Source organism: Mustela erminea, chromosome 9 (genome assembly GCF_009829155.1).
Source record: "Mustela erminea isolate mMusErm1 chromosome 9, mMusErm1.Pri, whole genome shotgun sequence".
In the NCBI taxonomy this organism is placed as follows: domain Eukaryota; kingdom Metazoa; phylum Chordata; class Mammalia; order Carnivora; family Mustelidae; genus Mustela; species Mustela erminea.
In genome coordinates this window covers 96,299,081-96,314,543 of record NC_045622.1, presented here as the reverse complement: position 1 = coordinate 96,314,543, position 15,463 = coordinate 96,299,081, and the positions used below count along the sequence as shown (strand labels likewise).

Here is a 15,463-nt window from a genome sequence, read left to right as displayed (position 1 = left end):
ATTTTTATCAACTACACATTTGTAGTAGGCTACTTGTTTAATCCTTTTTGTACCTGATACCTCAAAAGACATATCTGGTGACTGTCTAATTCAGTCATTTCTCTTTTTATATTATTTTGGTATTATTAGGCAGTTAAATTTTTTGTCAAAATACATTGTTTAAAAAAAAACCAAGCAGCATGAAAAGTGCAGAGTATAGTATAAGAGGCATGTCTCCCTCTAATCTCCCTCCACAGGGGAAGATATTATTACCAGTGTTTTTGTATATTACTCCAGAAGTATAACTATTTCATACTATACAGTCATAGGTGTATAAATATGTAGCGCTTTTTACACACAGGGGAACGTGCTATACTCTTTGTTCTGTATTTTGCTCTTTTAATGATGTTTGAAATATTTTAATAGTCAATACATGACTGCATGCATATATACATTCATTCTCTTTATTGGTAAATCACGTGTATGTACCTGTCTTTATCCCAACCCATAATATAAACATTAGGTTGCTTCTATTCTTTCACTATTATAAACTATTTTGCCGTGAGCATATTTGAATGTAGGTACTTGTGCACATATGTGAATGTATCTTTATTAAACTCCTACTAGAATGTATATACATATTTAATTTTTATAGATACTACAAATTTTCCCTTTATTAAAATTGTACCAGTAGTATCATTATGTTATACAATAATAGAGCATTGATTTTTCTAGTGAAAATTGCTGAATATTCTATTCCTAGAAGATGTTAAGAGTTAAGCTTCCAGAAGTATGACTGCTCGCTAATACATTTTGCATTCATATTTAATTACAAATTAATCTTGTCAAATTTTAAAATATCCTTACATTGATTTTTGCAGCAGCTTTAAATAGAATTCTCTACCTCATTTCAGTTGAACATCTTATAGTCCCCTTTCCCTGGTTTTTTTCAGGTGCTGAAGTGGAATTTTACTACTCCACGGGATGAATACATTGAGCAACTAAAGACCCAGATGTCTAGCTGTGTGGCTAAGTGGTTACAAGATGAGATGTTTCACTCAGACTTTCAGCATCATAATAAAGCCCTTGCTGTCATGGTTGATGTAGGTTTCCAGTAGATAAGTACACGTGTTTCTCAGATCCATGAAAATACTAAGCTTTGTGAAATAACCAGAAGTTAATGTGACTTGAGAAGGAACTAGAATATACCATATTCTTTGGCTTTAGAGCTGTTGTATTATTTGATAGAATAAATGACTGTCGTAATTTTAGGTCTTAAATAGAATCCTAAAAATCTACTCTTTTTCTTGGACTCCAGTAAAATCTAGAACTTAAATTTTTATACGGTCTTATTTGTCTTTTGTTTTAAGCACTTGGAGAGTGAAAAAGAGGGTGTTATTGGTTGCCTGGATCTTATCTTAAAGTGGCTTACCCTGCGGTTTTTTGACACCAATACAAGCGTCCTGATGAAAGCCCTAGAATATTTAAAATTGCTCTTCACCCTGCTAAGTGAGGAGGAGTATCATCTTACTGAGAATGAAGCATCTTCCTTCATCCCCTATCTCATCCTCAAGGTAATGTGTCGTTCTCACTCTGGAAGACTGCCCAACTTCCCAGCTGACCTCCGCTCCCATCCTTTATTCCCTCTTCCTTTTCCATCTATTCTGTGATGATACCTGCCCCTGCTCATTCCCATGCCCCTGTTCTCCCAAGATGTGGGATGCATAGGACGACACTTTGTCACTCAGGAACTGCCTCAATCGTTATTTTCTTGTCGACTAGGTTGGAGAACCAAAGGATGTCATTCGCAAAGATGTCCGTGCCATCCTGAACCGGATGTGCCTTGTCTACCCAGCCAGCAAGATGTTCCCCTTCATCATGGAAGGAACCAAATCTAAAAACTCTAAGCAAAGAGCAGGTGAAGCAACAATTTAAACTGAGGCATGAGTCTGTGCAGCAGTGACCTCTAAAAGAAATAGTTTGTAGATGAACCAAGGACATTTCTTCACTGTCGGCATGGTTGATTCCAGCCTTCCAATTGGACTGTGAGAGTGATGAGTTGCACACTGGTGGAGCCAGTATTTGGTGATACAGGCACCACTCAGTACCACCCTGGTGACAAAATCAAGTGCACAGGGGCCATCTGACTCACAGGCATCCCTTTCTTCCAGGAGCACTTGCTGGAACAGTATTATTTGGTTGTATGTCTTATCAGAAGGCAGTAAACGAGGAAAAGTGCTAGGCAGAGCCAGAATAAGATCGTAGCTCTTCATGTACGCCCAGCAAAATGTATCTAGTAAAGATAGGTCTCTAAGCCGAATGTGTCTTGGGTCTCATTAATCTAACCTTTCTCCCCCATCAGAGTGCCTGGAAGAACTGGGGTGTCTGGTCGAGTCCTACGGCATGAACGTTTGCCAGCCAACCCCAGGGAAAGCCTTAAAGGAGATCGCGATTCACATAGGAGACCGTGACAACGCTGTGCGCAATGCTGCCCTCAATACCATCGTCACCGTGTACAACGTGCACGGGGATCAGGTGTTCAAGCTCATTGGAACTGTGAGTGACTTCTGAACATTTCAGCGTGTTGTGACTTGCATACCATTGCAACTCTAGCTCAGTTTTTACCACTTTGTATTATAAACCCAACCCATCCGTGTGTCCTAGAGTTCAGATGAACCCCTGAGGGTGTCTGATCGTTGTAGGACATTTATGCTCTGTCTTACTGGAAACCACATTTTCTTCTCTGTACCTTCTATTCATACCATTTGCTTTAGAAACAAGAACTGTTTTTGAATCATATCCTGAGCTAGTCTGAGATTTAGATTCTGCCTAGAAATCTGCTCTATAATTTTCAGCACGTTTAGTTTTTAGTGAATAGGTACTCACATGTATAATGTAGATTCTGGTATCTGTCAGATGAGAAGAGCCATGAGCCAGACTCTGCAGACCCATCGGGTGCTGCTTCTGGTTGCTGACTTTGACCGGGTCACTTGTGGTTACACCTCAGGCCGGCCTTCCCTCCAGTGACCTCCGAGTATTACATATACTTACACGGTTTTTACCCATCTTTACCTGTATTAGTCTGTTTACATCCTCCCTACAGGTCAGTGAAGGAGATAAAGCAGATGGGAATTTTACAGATGATCAGCAGGGAAGCTTCTTTCCTTTCGCTCACGTAGTTAGTGCTGACAGAGCAAACATGAGGAAGCGTCATTTAATCTTTGACCTTTTCATTTGTAGTTACTAATAGTTTTTCCTTTCGTATCCTTGCCTTTTTTTTTTTTTAAGATTTTATTTATTTATTTGACAGAGATCACAAGTAGGCAGAGAGGCAGGCAGAGAGAGAGAGGAGGAAGCAGGCTCCCCGCTGAGCAGAGAGCCCGATGTGGGGCTCGATCCCAGGACCCTGGGATCATGACCTGAGCCGAAGGCAGAGGCTTTAACCCACTGAGCCACCCAGGCGCCCCGTATCCTTGCCTTCTTTCATAGTTTCTCTAACTATCAGGTTTTAACAATAGTTTATTTTAAATGTAGCTAGTGTTTTGAAAATAAACATATCCCAACATAGTAGGTTCTGCTTGCTTCAATATATGAATGGATATTGACTCTGGGCTTTCCAGTTAGGTTTTTAATTCTCCTCATATTGTGGTAGAGGGGCGTTCTAGTAAGTGTAATTTGGCTTCATTTTACAGCTCTCTGAAAAGGATATGAGCATGCTCGAGGAGAGGATTAAGCGGTCAGCAAAGAGGCCTTCGGCTGCCCCAGTGAAACAGATGGAGGAGAAACCTCCGCGCACACAAAGCGTAAACTCCAACGCCAACATGCTGCGCAAGGGACCAGCCGAGGACATGTCCTCCAAACTCAAGTATGTAGATGGAGACAGTGGTCTGAGAACATCCAGTGGCCTTACCTCGTGTGCTTAATGCTTATCCTGTAACATAATCTTGAGTTCCTGTAGCCATTACCATGCATGCCAGAGTGTCTGGAGAAATGTCTTGTAGCCAAATGTTTAATCCTTCGGTCTTCATTGTCTTTGTCTTTGTCTCAAAACCACTTCTAAATAGTCTTGTGCCTTCTTTCACTGCTTTTCCGTGGACAGAATTATGTATCGCACTTATAGGATGTAAGTACTGCCTGCTAATTTCTCATTAGCAGGGCTCTTATATCTTTCTAACTTCTGACTTGGATTCATCCCCTCTGGAGGGTGATTGGTTTAGAGTTTATAACTCTAAACAGGTTAGAGGGTATCCATCAGTATCCCATGAACCAAGCCTTCCCCAGAAGTCCACTGGCTAGCAGAGGGGGCAACTCAATGTCATGTAGTGAAATTACTGGTTCACCTTTGTCCTTGTGTGATAACCTGGCCATGCTCAGGTTCCTAGTCTTCAGATAAAGCTAATAAGTAAAATGCATGCAACCCAGAATTGGTATAGGGACTCGAAATACTACCTTCTGAGCAAGACAGCTCTATTTTGAGCTATGTCCAATATCTAATGTTAACCAGTTTAAATTTGGAAACTTTAAATATTTATTGTTTGGATGTAATGCTGGCCCTGACCTGTCAAGAGTGAGTGTTTCTATTCCTAAAAAGAGGTGACTGACCCTCAACATCTAAAATGTACCAAACTAGTGTTTGGAAGAATGCTTATGATTAGAAAAACTTAAAACACTGGTTAATTTGGCAGAAAAGAATCAGTCAGAGTAAATTTTTCTTAAATTTGTGTCCAAGTAGAGAGCTTTGAGTCAGTATATTACATTGTTTTCTGCCCCATTTGGAATATCAGTACAAGGTTTGTTGGCATTGATGAACTAGAGAGAACACTTAACAATCTGGAAGGTAGTATAAATACAATCATAAATACTGTAAATACGATACTATAAATTTATTACCGTAAAATGATCTACTCTGATAGTATTCAGGAACCGGAGTTGTTCCCCATTGAAGGCACCCTGCTTAGGCTCGAAGACTTAAATCATTCAGGGGGGCTGAAACCAGAAGTTGAACATCTGTCTTGAAGCTTTGGGGAAGCTGGCAGTGTGACTCTTGTTCTTTGGTTCATAAGTCTCTTTAGTTCAGGAGCCTTCTTTTGCTTCCCTTAGCCAAGCCCGAAGCATGAGTGGGCATCCTGAGGCAGCCCAGATGGTGCGCCGAGAATTCCAGCTGGATCTAGACGAGATTGAGAATGACAATGGTACAGTCCGATGTGAAATGCCAGAGCTTGTTCAGCACAAACTGGATGACATTTTTGAACCGGTCCTTATTCCTGAACCCAAGTAAGTTCATCTCTTTCAGTTAAGTGTCAGCATTGCACAATCCTGAGGGTGCATACATGGAAGGAGTTTTCTGTGCAGTCAGAACTTTTTAGAACTGATTATGTATGACTGGTGACAGTTCTTGACTCAGACCTGGAGCTAGTGGAGAACTGCATAATTCCAGCTCACTTGGGATGTCTTGTACCAAAGATTGATTTTTTTTTTTTTTCCCCTTTGCTCTGCTCTCTAGAATCCGGGCTGTTTCTCCACACTTCGATGACATGCACAGCAATACAGCATCCACAATCAATTTTATTATCTCCCAAGTAGCCAGTGGTGATATCAACACGAGCATCCAAGCTCTGACACAGGTAATGGGGGTATGACCCAGGACAGTAATCGCAGTGGCTGAGGCTGTACAAGTGGTAGCTGCGTACGGGTCAGAGTTAAAGGAGGCAGGTTCAGCACTGCACTGATGAAAAAGTGCACAGGGACCACTCCGTTTCATCACTTGGCTCCCAGGAGGTGGCTCTCATAGATCCTTGATTTTTACACTTGCATTCATTCACCAGAGGCTAGAGATACAGCACTGAGTCAGTAGGGATCAAATCTCATGGAACTTACTTAGGTTTTAGCAGGTAGAGAAAAACAGGTAAACAAAATATCAGATCAGAGCAACTAATGTATAAATAGTACTCAAATGGGGTGATCAGAGAGAGGAGCCGAGTAGTTATTCTGTTGGTGGTCAGGGATGCAGGCAGAGGGACCAGCTAGTAAAAAGGCTGTCAGGTAGGAGTGAGCTTGAAGATTCAAGGCCCACGTGCCCAGAGCAGAGTGGGCAAGGGGAAGAATGGTACAAAAGGAGATTTTTTTTTTTTTTTTTTAAAGATTTTATTTATTTATTTGACAGACAGAGATCACAAGTAGGCAGAGAGGCAGGCAGAGAGAGAGGGGGAAGCAGGCTCCCCGCTGAGCAGAGAGCCCAATGTGGGACTCGATCCCAGGACTCTGAGATCATGACCTGAGCTGAAGGCAGCGGCTTAACCCACTGAGCCACCCAGGCATCCCCAAAAGGAGATTTAAGAGGTAGACAGAGATCATGTCATGTAGGCCTTTAAAGCCCGAGGGTAGGTTGTTTGGATTTTAAGTGTGTTGGAAAACCATTAGAGAATTTTGAGCAAAGAAGCTACATGTTTTGTTTTGTTTTGTTTTACAAATCATTCTCTTCTGCTTCCCTTCCCTAAGAATCTAGTCCCAAAACCAGTAAGTTGGTGGAGTAAGGTAGGCATCCACCTTGTGGCAAGGTGGTGGGCGTGGGGAACCATCACAGCCCATTGCAAGGTTCTCAGAGCCCCAATGTTGTGAGGATGGTGTCATTTGGTGGGGGGGGTGGGGTGGGGTGATGCAGAGTCAGGAGTCAGAGCCCAAGCAGAATAAAAAGCATGTTGTGCAGGCAGCCACTCTGGTGTGATGGTAGGATCCCCTGCAAGGGGAGAAGGATAGCCACGTGGGGTGGAGGGGGCGGGGCAGCATGCAGGCAGCTCAGAATGGGGAGTCCAGAGCTGAACCAGGAGAAGTAGGCATCTACGTGGGGAAACACTGGGGGCAGAGATGGGAAGGGGATTGGTCAAAGATACATAAGGAAAATAGAAGCCACGTTTCTTTTTTTCTGTTTTTGGGTTTGTTTGTTTGTTTTTAAGATTTTATTTATTTATTTGAGAGAGAGAGAAACATAAGCAGGGGCAGAGACAGAGGGAGAGTGAGAAGCAGACTCACCACCAAGCAGGGAACCCAACTCAGGGATCGATCGCAGGCCCCCCGGATCATGACTTGGGCCAAAGGTAGACCTTTAACACACTGAGTCACCCAGGCACCCCTGAAGCCATGTTTCTTACTTTCAGAAAAGAGTGCTACAAATATGAAAGGAAAGCAAAATAGAATAAACTCTATTATTGGACCAGAATTAGATTAGATGTGTCAGTATGAACTCATGATTTTCAATACAGAGATGTAGAAATAGCAATATAAATGTATGTATATATGTGGTATAAATGTATGTTACAAATATACATGTATGTATAAAATATGCATATATTTCCTAGTTCTTTTCATTGAGAGGACCTGAGAACAGCAGTACCCCAACAGCAACAAGCACCCCCAAATCTCAGCTTCTAAGAGTCTCATGCTCTACGGACTGAGCTAGCCGGGCACATTAAATCTTAGCTTCTAAATACCATCTTCCACTAAAAGGGAATGAGGGCTCCTTGAAGAAGAGGTAGATTCTAGGGCTGAATTAGAAAAAGTACAAGAGGGCGCCTGGGTGGCTCAGTGGGTTAAGCCTCTGCCTTCAGCTCAGGTCATGATCTCAGGGTCCTGGGATTGGGCCCTGCATTGGAAGCCTGTTCCCCCCCAACCCTGCCTGCCTCTCTGTCTACTTGTGATCTCTCTCTCTGTGTCAAATAAATAAATAAAATCTTTAAAAAAAAAAAAAGAAAGAAAGAAAGAAAAAGAAATGTACAAAATAATCCTGGAATATTGTATTGTACCTGACAGTGAGGAGAGGTTCAAAGAATGATAGAGACATATCAGAAGGACCCAGTGGCCATCTGAAACAGACTCCTTCTGTTTGCACAGAGGATAGGTTTAGCATCAAAATCAATAATGATAGTAATGAGGTATAACCCAATGAATTGAATAAAATTTAACAAAATAGGAAACTCCATTGTCGAATTTACCGCATAGACACCTTCAGGAAAACCTGAAGTTCAGTAGTGCAGAGCCAGGGAGGAAGATCACAACACCCACAATCCTGGAAAGAGATCTCTCTTCATCCAGAGAGACCAGCAGATCCCCTAAAGAAAGGACAACGGTGGTTTGTATGAGTGTTAATAGAAGGACCTGGTGTTCTCCCTGGCCCCCAGGGAACTACAGGTTGCTGAACAAAAAGGCTGAATTCACTGTCTGAGACTGGGAAGTCTCTAGCTTTTGTACCTCAGAGACAGAAGAGCAGAAGTGCTTGCCCTTGGTGTTGGGTCACGTGACTGATAGGTTGCCAGCTGGCATACCACTAACTTAGAAGAGCAGAAATTGCTCTGTCTCCCATTTCAGACTGCCACAATTGAGTATTTCCAAAAGGCAGACCCAAGAGTGAATCCTGCCTAGATAAAGAATAATAATGAACCATATCATAAGAGACGCAGTAACTGGAAAGAAGAATAAGACAAAATAATCAGAATGGGAATCTCCTAACACCGTGAAACTGCTGGAGGGGACAAGATGACGGCAGCGGAGGGGAGCAGGGTGTGGGAAGAGTTCTTAAAGAGGATTTATTATTACATATAAAGATTTGGGCCAAAAAAAAAAAAAAAAAACATGGTTTTAGAATTTTAAAATTGAGTAGATGGTCTGAAGGGAGAGGATGGTAACTGCAGAAACCAAATTAATGGTCTGGATGACAAGGGTGACAAGACCATTCAGTGGGGAAAGGACAGTCTTCTCAACAAAGATGCTGGGGAAATGGATATCCATACGCAAAAGAGTGAAGTTAGACTCTTAACGCTGTATACAAAAACTAACTCAAAATGGATCAAAGACATTAATGTCATAGCTAAAGCTATAAACTCTTGGATGAAAATGTGTTGTGGGGGGGTCTCCTTGTGTCAGTAGCAGCTCGAGAGCAGAATATGAATCATGGCACACAGGTGTTTAAGACGTTTCTTCTCTTCTTTGACTGAATTTTAGTTGAAAGAAGTACAGCCAAAACTGCAACCACAGGAGGCATTTTGCTTCCAGAAAAATCTCAAGGAAAACTATTACAAGCAACAGGAGTCTATTGGATCAGGATCTAAAGCAAAGAGTAGAGGGGCACCTGGGTGGCTTAGTGGGTTAAAGCCTCTGCCTTCGACTCAGGTCATGATCCCAGGGTCCTGGGATTGAGCCCTGCATGGGACTCTCTGCTCAGTGGGGAGCCTGCTTCCCTTCCTCTTTCTCTGCCTGCCTCTCTGCCTACTTGTGATCTCTGTCAAATAAATAAATAAAATCTTTTAAAAAAGAAAAGAGTAGAGAGATTCAACCAGTGAGCATGAAAGTTGGAGGTAAAGTTCTTCTAGACTATGGAGGCACCAAAGTAGTTCTAGATGACAAGGATTGTTTTTTGTTTTTAAGTTTATTCATTTGAGAGAGAGAGCAAGCAGGGGGAGGGGCAGAGAGAAAATCTCAAGCAGACTCCCCACTGAGTGTGGAGCCCGACACAGAGCTCAGTTCCATGACCCTGAGATCATGACCTGAGCCAAAATCAAGAGTTGGAAGCTTAACTGACTGAGCCACCCAGGTGCTCCAAGGATTATTTCTTATTTAGAGATGGTGACATCCTCAGAAAGTATGTAGACTGAAATAAATCATTACTGAAATGGAATTGCATAAAGCTGCTCATTCCAGTGAAGCTGTGAAATCTTACTTTCATCAGGTGAATAAAATGATGTCTCTCCTTTAATAATAACCTAAAAAAAGAAAAAAAATACCATACAGGAAGATCTTCATGATACTGGATTTGGCAGTGAATTCTTGCATAGGACACCAAAAGCAATGGCAACAACAACAAAAAAATAATTAAATTGAATTTCTCAAAATATAAGTTTTATGCATTAAAGGTCACTATCAAAAGAGTAAAAAGATAACATTTCTCCAAAGAAGATATACAGGTGGCCAGTAAGCACATGAAAAGTTGTTTCCATTCTTAGTCATTAAGGAAATGTAGATCAAAACCACAGTGAGATACCACTTCACACCCATTAGGATTTTTTTCTGAAAATGGGAAACAATAACTGTTGTTACAAGGAGGTGGAGAAATGGGGACTTGTGTGCATTGCTGGTGAGGACATAAAACAGTGCAGCCGCTGTGGAGAACAGCCCGGCGTTTCCTGTCACGGTTAAACATAGAATTACAATAAGATCCAATAATTTCACTCCTAGAAAGCGGGGACCCAAACAGATAGTTGGGCCCTGGTGTTCATAACAGCATCATTCACAGCAGACAAAAGGTGGAAAACAACAGATGAATAAACAAAATGTGGTGTATAGGTACAGTGCAGTATTATTCAGCCATAAAAATGAATTAAATTCTGATGTATGCAGTAACATGGGTGAACCTTGGAAACATGCTGCGTACGATAACTCAGGCACGAAGGGACAAATACTGTATGATTCCACATATATGAGGTATCTAGAAGAGGCAGATCCATGGAGATAGAAAGTAGAGAGGTTACCAGGACTAGGGGGGCAGGGGAAGGGGGACTTATTATTTAATGGGTATGGAATCAGTTTATGAAGACAACAAAGTTCTAGAAATAGTGATGGTTACGTAACACTGTGAAGGTACTTAATGCTATTGCATTATATACTTCAAAATGGTTAAAATGGTAAGTTTTATATGTATTTTTACTGTTACAAGAAAATTAAGATAAAAGTAAAACCCTCAGTAACAAAAATGTTTAAATAGGAATAAATCAAGTATTTTACAAAGACAATTGAATGACATTAGAGAATTTCCAAATAAATGAAAGTATACTATGTTCACAAGATTTGGGTTTATCAATTGCCAGTTCTCCTCAAATTAACCTATACAGTCAGAGCCATTCTAATCAAAATCTCAACAGTTTTCCTATAGTCATGAAACAAATTCTTTTAAAATTTATCTGGGAGATTAATGGGCTTGCAAATAGTAGTCAGTTTTTTTAAGACTTTAAAGATGAGAACACAGTGGAGATGGCTTATGTCCCCATGCATCAGCTGTGACTACAGAGCCCCTGTAATTAATAGTATAGTATTGGCCTGGACAAGCAGATCAACCATTGAGATGGAGCAAAGAGGCCAGAAATAGACTCACATCTATAGGAAAGTGAACACAGAAAAGACCTTAAAAAATCACTTGGTAAAAAAAAAAAAAAAAAATCACTTGGTAAAGTTACATTAATCAGTAAATGGTGCTAGGACTAATTATTTTCTGTAGGAACAACAGATTGCTATTTTCTACACCAAAGTATGTTTCAGATAGATTAAAGACGTAGGTGTGAATAGGAGTACATTTTTTACTTCACATGATGTGAGGATTTCTTTTTAAACTAGACACGGGTGCACCTGGGTGGCTCAGTCATTAAGCATCTGCCTTTATCGCAGGTCATGATCCCAGGGTCCTGGGATTGAGCCCCGCATTGGGCTCCCTGCTCAGCGGGAAGCCTGCTTCTCCCTTTGCCAAGCCCCGTGCTGTGTTCCCTCTCTCGTTGTGTCTCTCTCTGTCAAATGAATAAAATCTTTTAAAAAAATTAAAAACTACACACAAAACATAAAAGAAAAGGAAAAACCTTTTACTACATTAAAATTTCTAAGAACTTTGGTTATCACTAGATGCTCCTTTTTATAACAAAATGAAGAGACAAGCAGGGTGCCTGGCTGGCTGTCGGTGGAACATGGGACTCTTAATCTAAGGGTGGTGAGTTCAAGCCCTGTGTTGGCTATGAGGTCTACTCTAAAAAAAAAAAAAAAAGAAAGAAAAGACAAGACAAGTCACAGATTAAGACAGTTGGGACAGATGCAGTAGATGAAATATAAAGACATGGAAATTAAATAATTCTTGCCAGTTTAGAGGTCAGAATAGTGATTTTTAAAAAAGTAAACCCAGAAAGAATAGTAACCTCTGGTGGGAGGCAAGGTACGGGCTTGGAGGGGCAGGAAAAGAGCTTTTCGTGTCCTACAGATGTCCTATAGCTTATCATCAGAGGCAGATGTACAGATACACAGGCATAGAATTTCATTAAGTTGTATTCTTACGATTTGTATGTTGTATCATATTAAAGTTGAACCTTTATAAAAAAAAAAAAAAATATATATATATATATATATTAGTGGGCCACCTGGGTCAATCAGTTGGTTAAGTGTCTGACTCTGGATTTTTGGCTCAGGTCATGATCTCAGGGTCCTGAGATGGAGCCCCACATCAGATTCCCAGCTCAGTGGTAGTCTGCTGTCCCTCTCCCTCTGCCCCCCCACCCCGGGGTACTTTCTCTTTCTGAAATAAATAAATCTTTTTAAAAAAACTAGTTTAACAGTAAACTAGATTTAATTAATATATATGTAGGGAGAATTTTACAGTCTCTTAAAATATCTATATTTTTTGTATCTTAACACCTGCTATAGTAAAAGATACACTTACCAAATTCTTTACTGGTAACCCAACAAATTTTTTAATAAATAATGTCACAAGAAATATTGACTACTTAGAAAAGAATGAGACACCCTCCTGACCCAACGCAGGGCTACATCTCACAATCCTGAGATCATGGCCTTAGCCAAAATGAAGAGTCGGAAACAAGACTGAGCCATCCAGGCGCCCCACCCCAAAACTCTTAATAGTGAATAGGAAAGCAGTTATCTCTAAAACTACTGAAACTACTGAACTCAGAAAAATATATTACCTGAAATGCATTTATTATTGAAGAAAGGCTAAAATAAAAGAACTTAATTTAAAAGTAGGAGATAAACTACAATTCTTGAGATAGATTTTTAAAATCATAAATCTAAATTTGTTTCCTGTGAAACAAAATTAATTCCTTACTAGCCTGATTAGAGACCAAAAATATAAGTGTCAGGAATGAGGAGGGAGCCAACCATAAATAAAGAAGAGACTGAAAAAAAAATTAGACATATAACCCTGTGGAAATTTTAAACAATTGATCTCTCCCTAAGGTTTTTTAAATAACCAGGAGATTTGGGGAGACCATTAAAAAGTCAGGAAACCGGGTGCCTGGGTGGCTCAGTGGGTTAAGCCTCTGCCTTCGGCTCAGGTCATGATGTCAAGGTCCTGGGATCCAGTCCCCCATCGGGCGCTCTGCTCAGCGGGGAGCCTGCTTCCTCCTCTCTCTCTCTGCCTGCCTCTCTGCCTACTTGTGATCTCTCTCTGTAAAATAAATAAAATCTTTTTTTAAAAAAAGGGTCAGGAAACCCAGAACAGAACAAGACATTTGATCATAAAAAATTTAAAGATTTTAATCTAGAGAAATTTACCATATACTGTCAATAAATAAGTGGTATCTTGTGGGATATATTTGCAACCCATATGACTAATAAAGGATTAATAGCTACATGAGGAACCCAACAGAAAAATTACCAAAGGATGTGAATAAGGCAATTACAGAAGATTCCAAACAGCAAGCCAGTAAACACGTGAAAAGAGGTCCAGGCCCTCCTCTGGCACAAAATGCAAATTAACATAATAATAAGATAGCATTTTTTGCCATCAGAGTGACAAAAACTAAAAAGAGAACACACAGCTGATCAAAATTCTAGAAAAACAGTACTCATATATTAAATGTAGAAATGTGAATTAAATGTTAGTGCCTTTTTTAAAGAAAACAATACAGTAATATCTATATGCCATTTAAAATGTATTCTTCAGATTCAGAAGTTAGAAATAAAAACACAAGTAAGTTAGGATACTGTATATACACAGACGTGTTAATTGTAACATTATCTATAGGAAACAAAATAACCAAACTGGAAACATACTGAATGTTTATCAGTAAGAGAATGATTAAGCAAATTTTGCTACATGCATATGTGGACTGTTAAGCAGCCTTTAAAAATAGAGCTTTTTTTTTTTTTTTTTTTTTTAAACTAGAGCTGTTCTTGTGGCCTTTGGGGATTTTCATAATTTTCTGTTGAACTAGAAAAGCCAGATGCAGATTTGTGTATGGACTATAATCCTCTGGTAGAATAAACAGCACCCTAAACCTTGATCCCATTTATGTCTGCATGTATGGTCATGCTTCTGTGAATGTGAAAGATGTTGACCAGGCGTTACTGTTAATTATCTTGGGAAAAAGAGTAAGCTTCTCCCTGAAAAAAAAAAAGAGTATTTCTGTATGGTGTCTGTGTTGAAACAGCATTGTTAAAGAGCCTCGTTTATATAAAATTGTTTGTGTGTATGGGATATCTAACTGCATAAATCTAAATGAAAGTAGGACCACGAGCTTCTAGAACACCAGGGGGCACTGTTCACACTGCAGTCTTTGTAAATGGTGCTCCGTGGAATTGTGTAACAGGATAGCCCTGCATGAGAGGATGGTCATTGAAGATTGGCATGCTTGTCCTATTACACGGGGGACAATCATATTTTTATGATTACATAAATAACGCAGATCTTTTCACAGTAGTGGATAGGAAATACATGTTTTCCCATAGTAGTACATTTTACCATTAGTGACAGCCAATGCCCTGAACCAAAAAGAACACCAGATCAGGATGTGGGAAACCTGAGTTTTGAATTTGGACTAAGTAGTCCGATCTTCTTGAGTCTCACTTCACTCATCTGATAAATGGAAATCTTACTTACCTTACTACTACTCAGAACTGTTGGGTGATCAAATGGGATATAATGGGTATTTAAACATACAGATTCCCTGATCTTCTAGATAGTGAACCTTTTCAAAAAGGATCTGTGACTAATTCTAACAGTATCTTGCTCAGTAAACGTGTGTTGAATGTTTGAATCCCTAAGGACTATGTAAAGTGACTGGATTTTTTTCAAGCTAAGATAATTATAAGTGCTTTGCAAATAACTATTACAGATACCTCCTTGTAGCATTTTCCTGGTACTTAGAAGTATAATGCTTGGTGACTATATCTTGGGGGTTTTGTTACCAGATCGATGAGGTCCTAAGACAGGAAGACAAAGCTGAAGCTATGTCTGGCCATATTGATCAGTTTCTGATAGCCACGTTCATGCAACTAAGACTCATCTACAACACACATATGGCAGATGAGAAATTGGAGAAAGATGAGATCATCAAGCTGTATAGCTGTATCATTGGCAACATGATTTCGGTAAGGCCGCCTCTGTAGAATGTGAGCTTCCCTTCAGTGTCTCATCCTGCCTGGGCTCTAGAGCATGAGTCAGCGTAGTTCCAGTGAGTCCTGTGTCACCTGTGGGTTTTACTTGGTCTACTGACTAGTTGGCCTTATTGTTGGGATACGTATTACCTAGAATTCCGCTTCCTGCTGTGTCTTCATCAGGCATGGTAGGCCCTGGCTGCATTTCACAGATAATTGCTCACCCTAAAAGTACTTCTGTAACATGAAAGAAGAAGGCAGTCTGCTTAATTTTGGCTATTTCTGGAGGTTTGAGGGAGTCTGGTGATTTTTTTTTTCCCCTCATACTCAAATTTTTTTAATACAGTAA

The 15,463-nt window shown here is 40.2% G+C and overlaps 1 protein-coding gene and 1 non-coding gene across 4 annotated transcripts in view; both read left to right on the top strand.

Annotated features, from left to right (window-relative positions):
- Positions 1 to 15,463, top strand: part of CKAP5 (cytoskeleton associated protein 5) — a 106,406-nt gene that overhangs the window by 83,826 nt on the left and 7,117 nt on the right. For all 3 annotated transcript variants that reach the window (XM_032360499.1, XM_032360501.1, XM_032360500.1), the window contains exons 29-36: positions 933 to 1,082; positions 1,350 to 1,553; positions 1,762 to 1,897; positions 2,342 to 2,535; positions 3,672 to 3,844; positions 5,080 to 5,253; positions 5,483 to 5,603; positions 14,929 to 15,108. In XM_032360499.1, the coding sequence (XP_032216390.1) occupies positions 933 to 1,082; positions 1,350 to 1,553; positions 1,762 to 1,897; positions 2,342 to 2,535; positions 3,672 to 3,844; positions 5,080 to 5,253; positions 5,483 to 5,603; positions 14,929 to 15,108 (1,332 nt within the window). The remainder of the gene's footprint in view (positions 1 to 932; positions 1,083 to 1,349; positions 1,554 to 1,761; positions 1,898 to 2,341; positions 2,536 to 3,671; positions 3,845 to 5,079; positions 5,254 to 5,482; positions 5,604 to 14,928; positions 15,109 to 15,463) is intronic.
- Positions 2,024 to 2,132, top strand: LOC116600492. Its single transcript, XR_004289691.1, has one exon. It is a non-coding gene; the product is annotated as a small nucleolar RNA SNORD67 (small nucleolar RNA).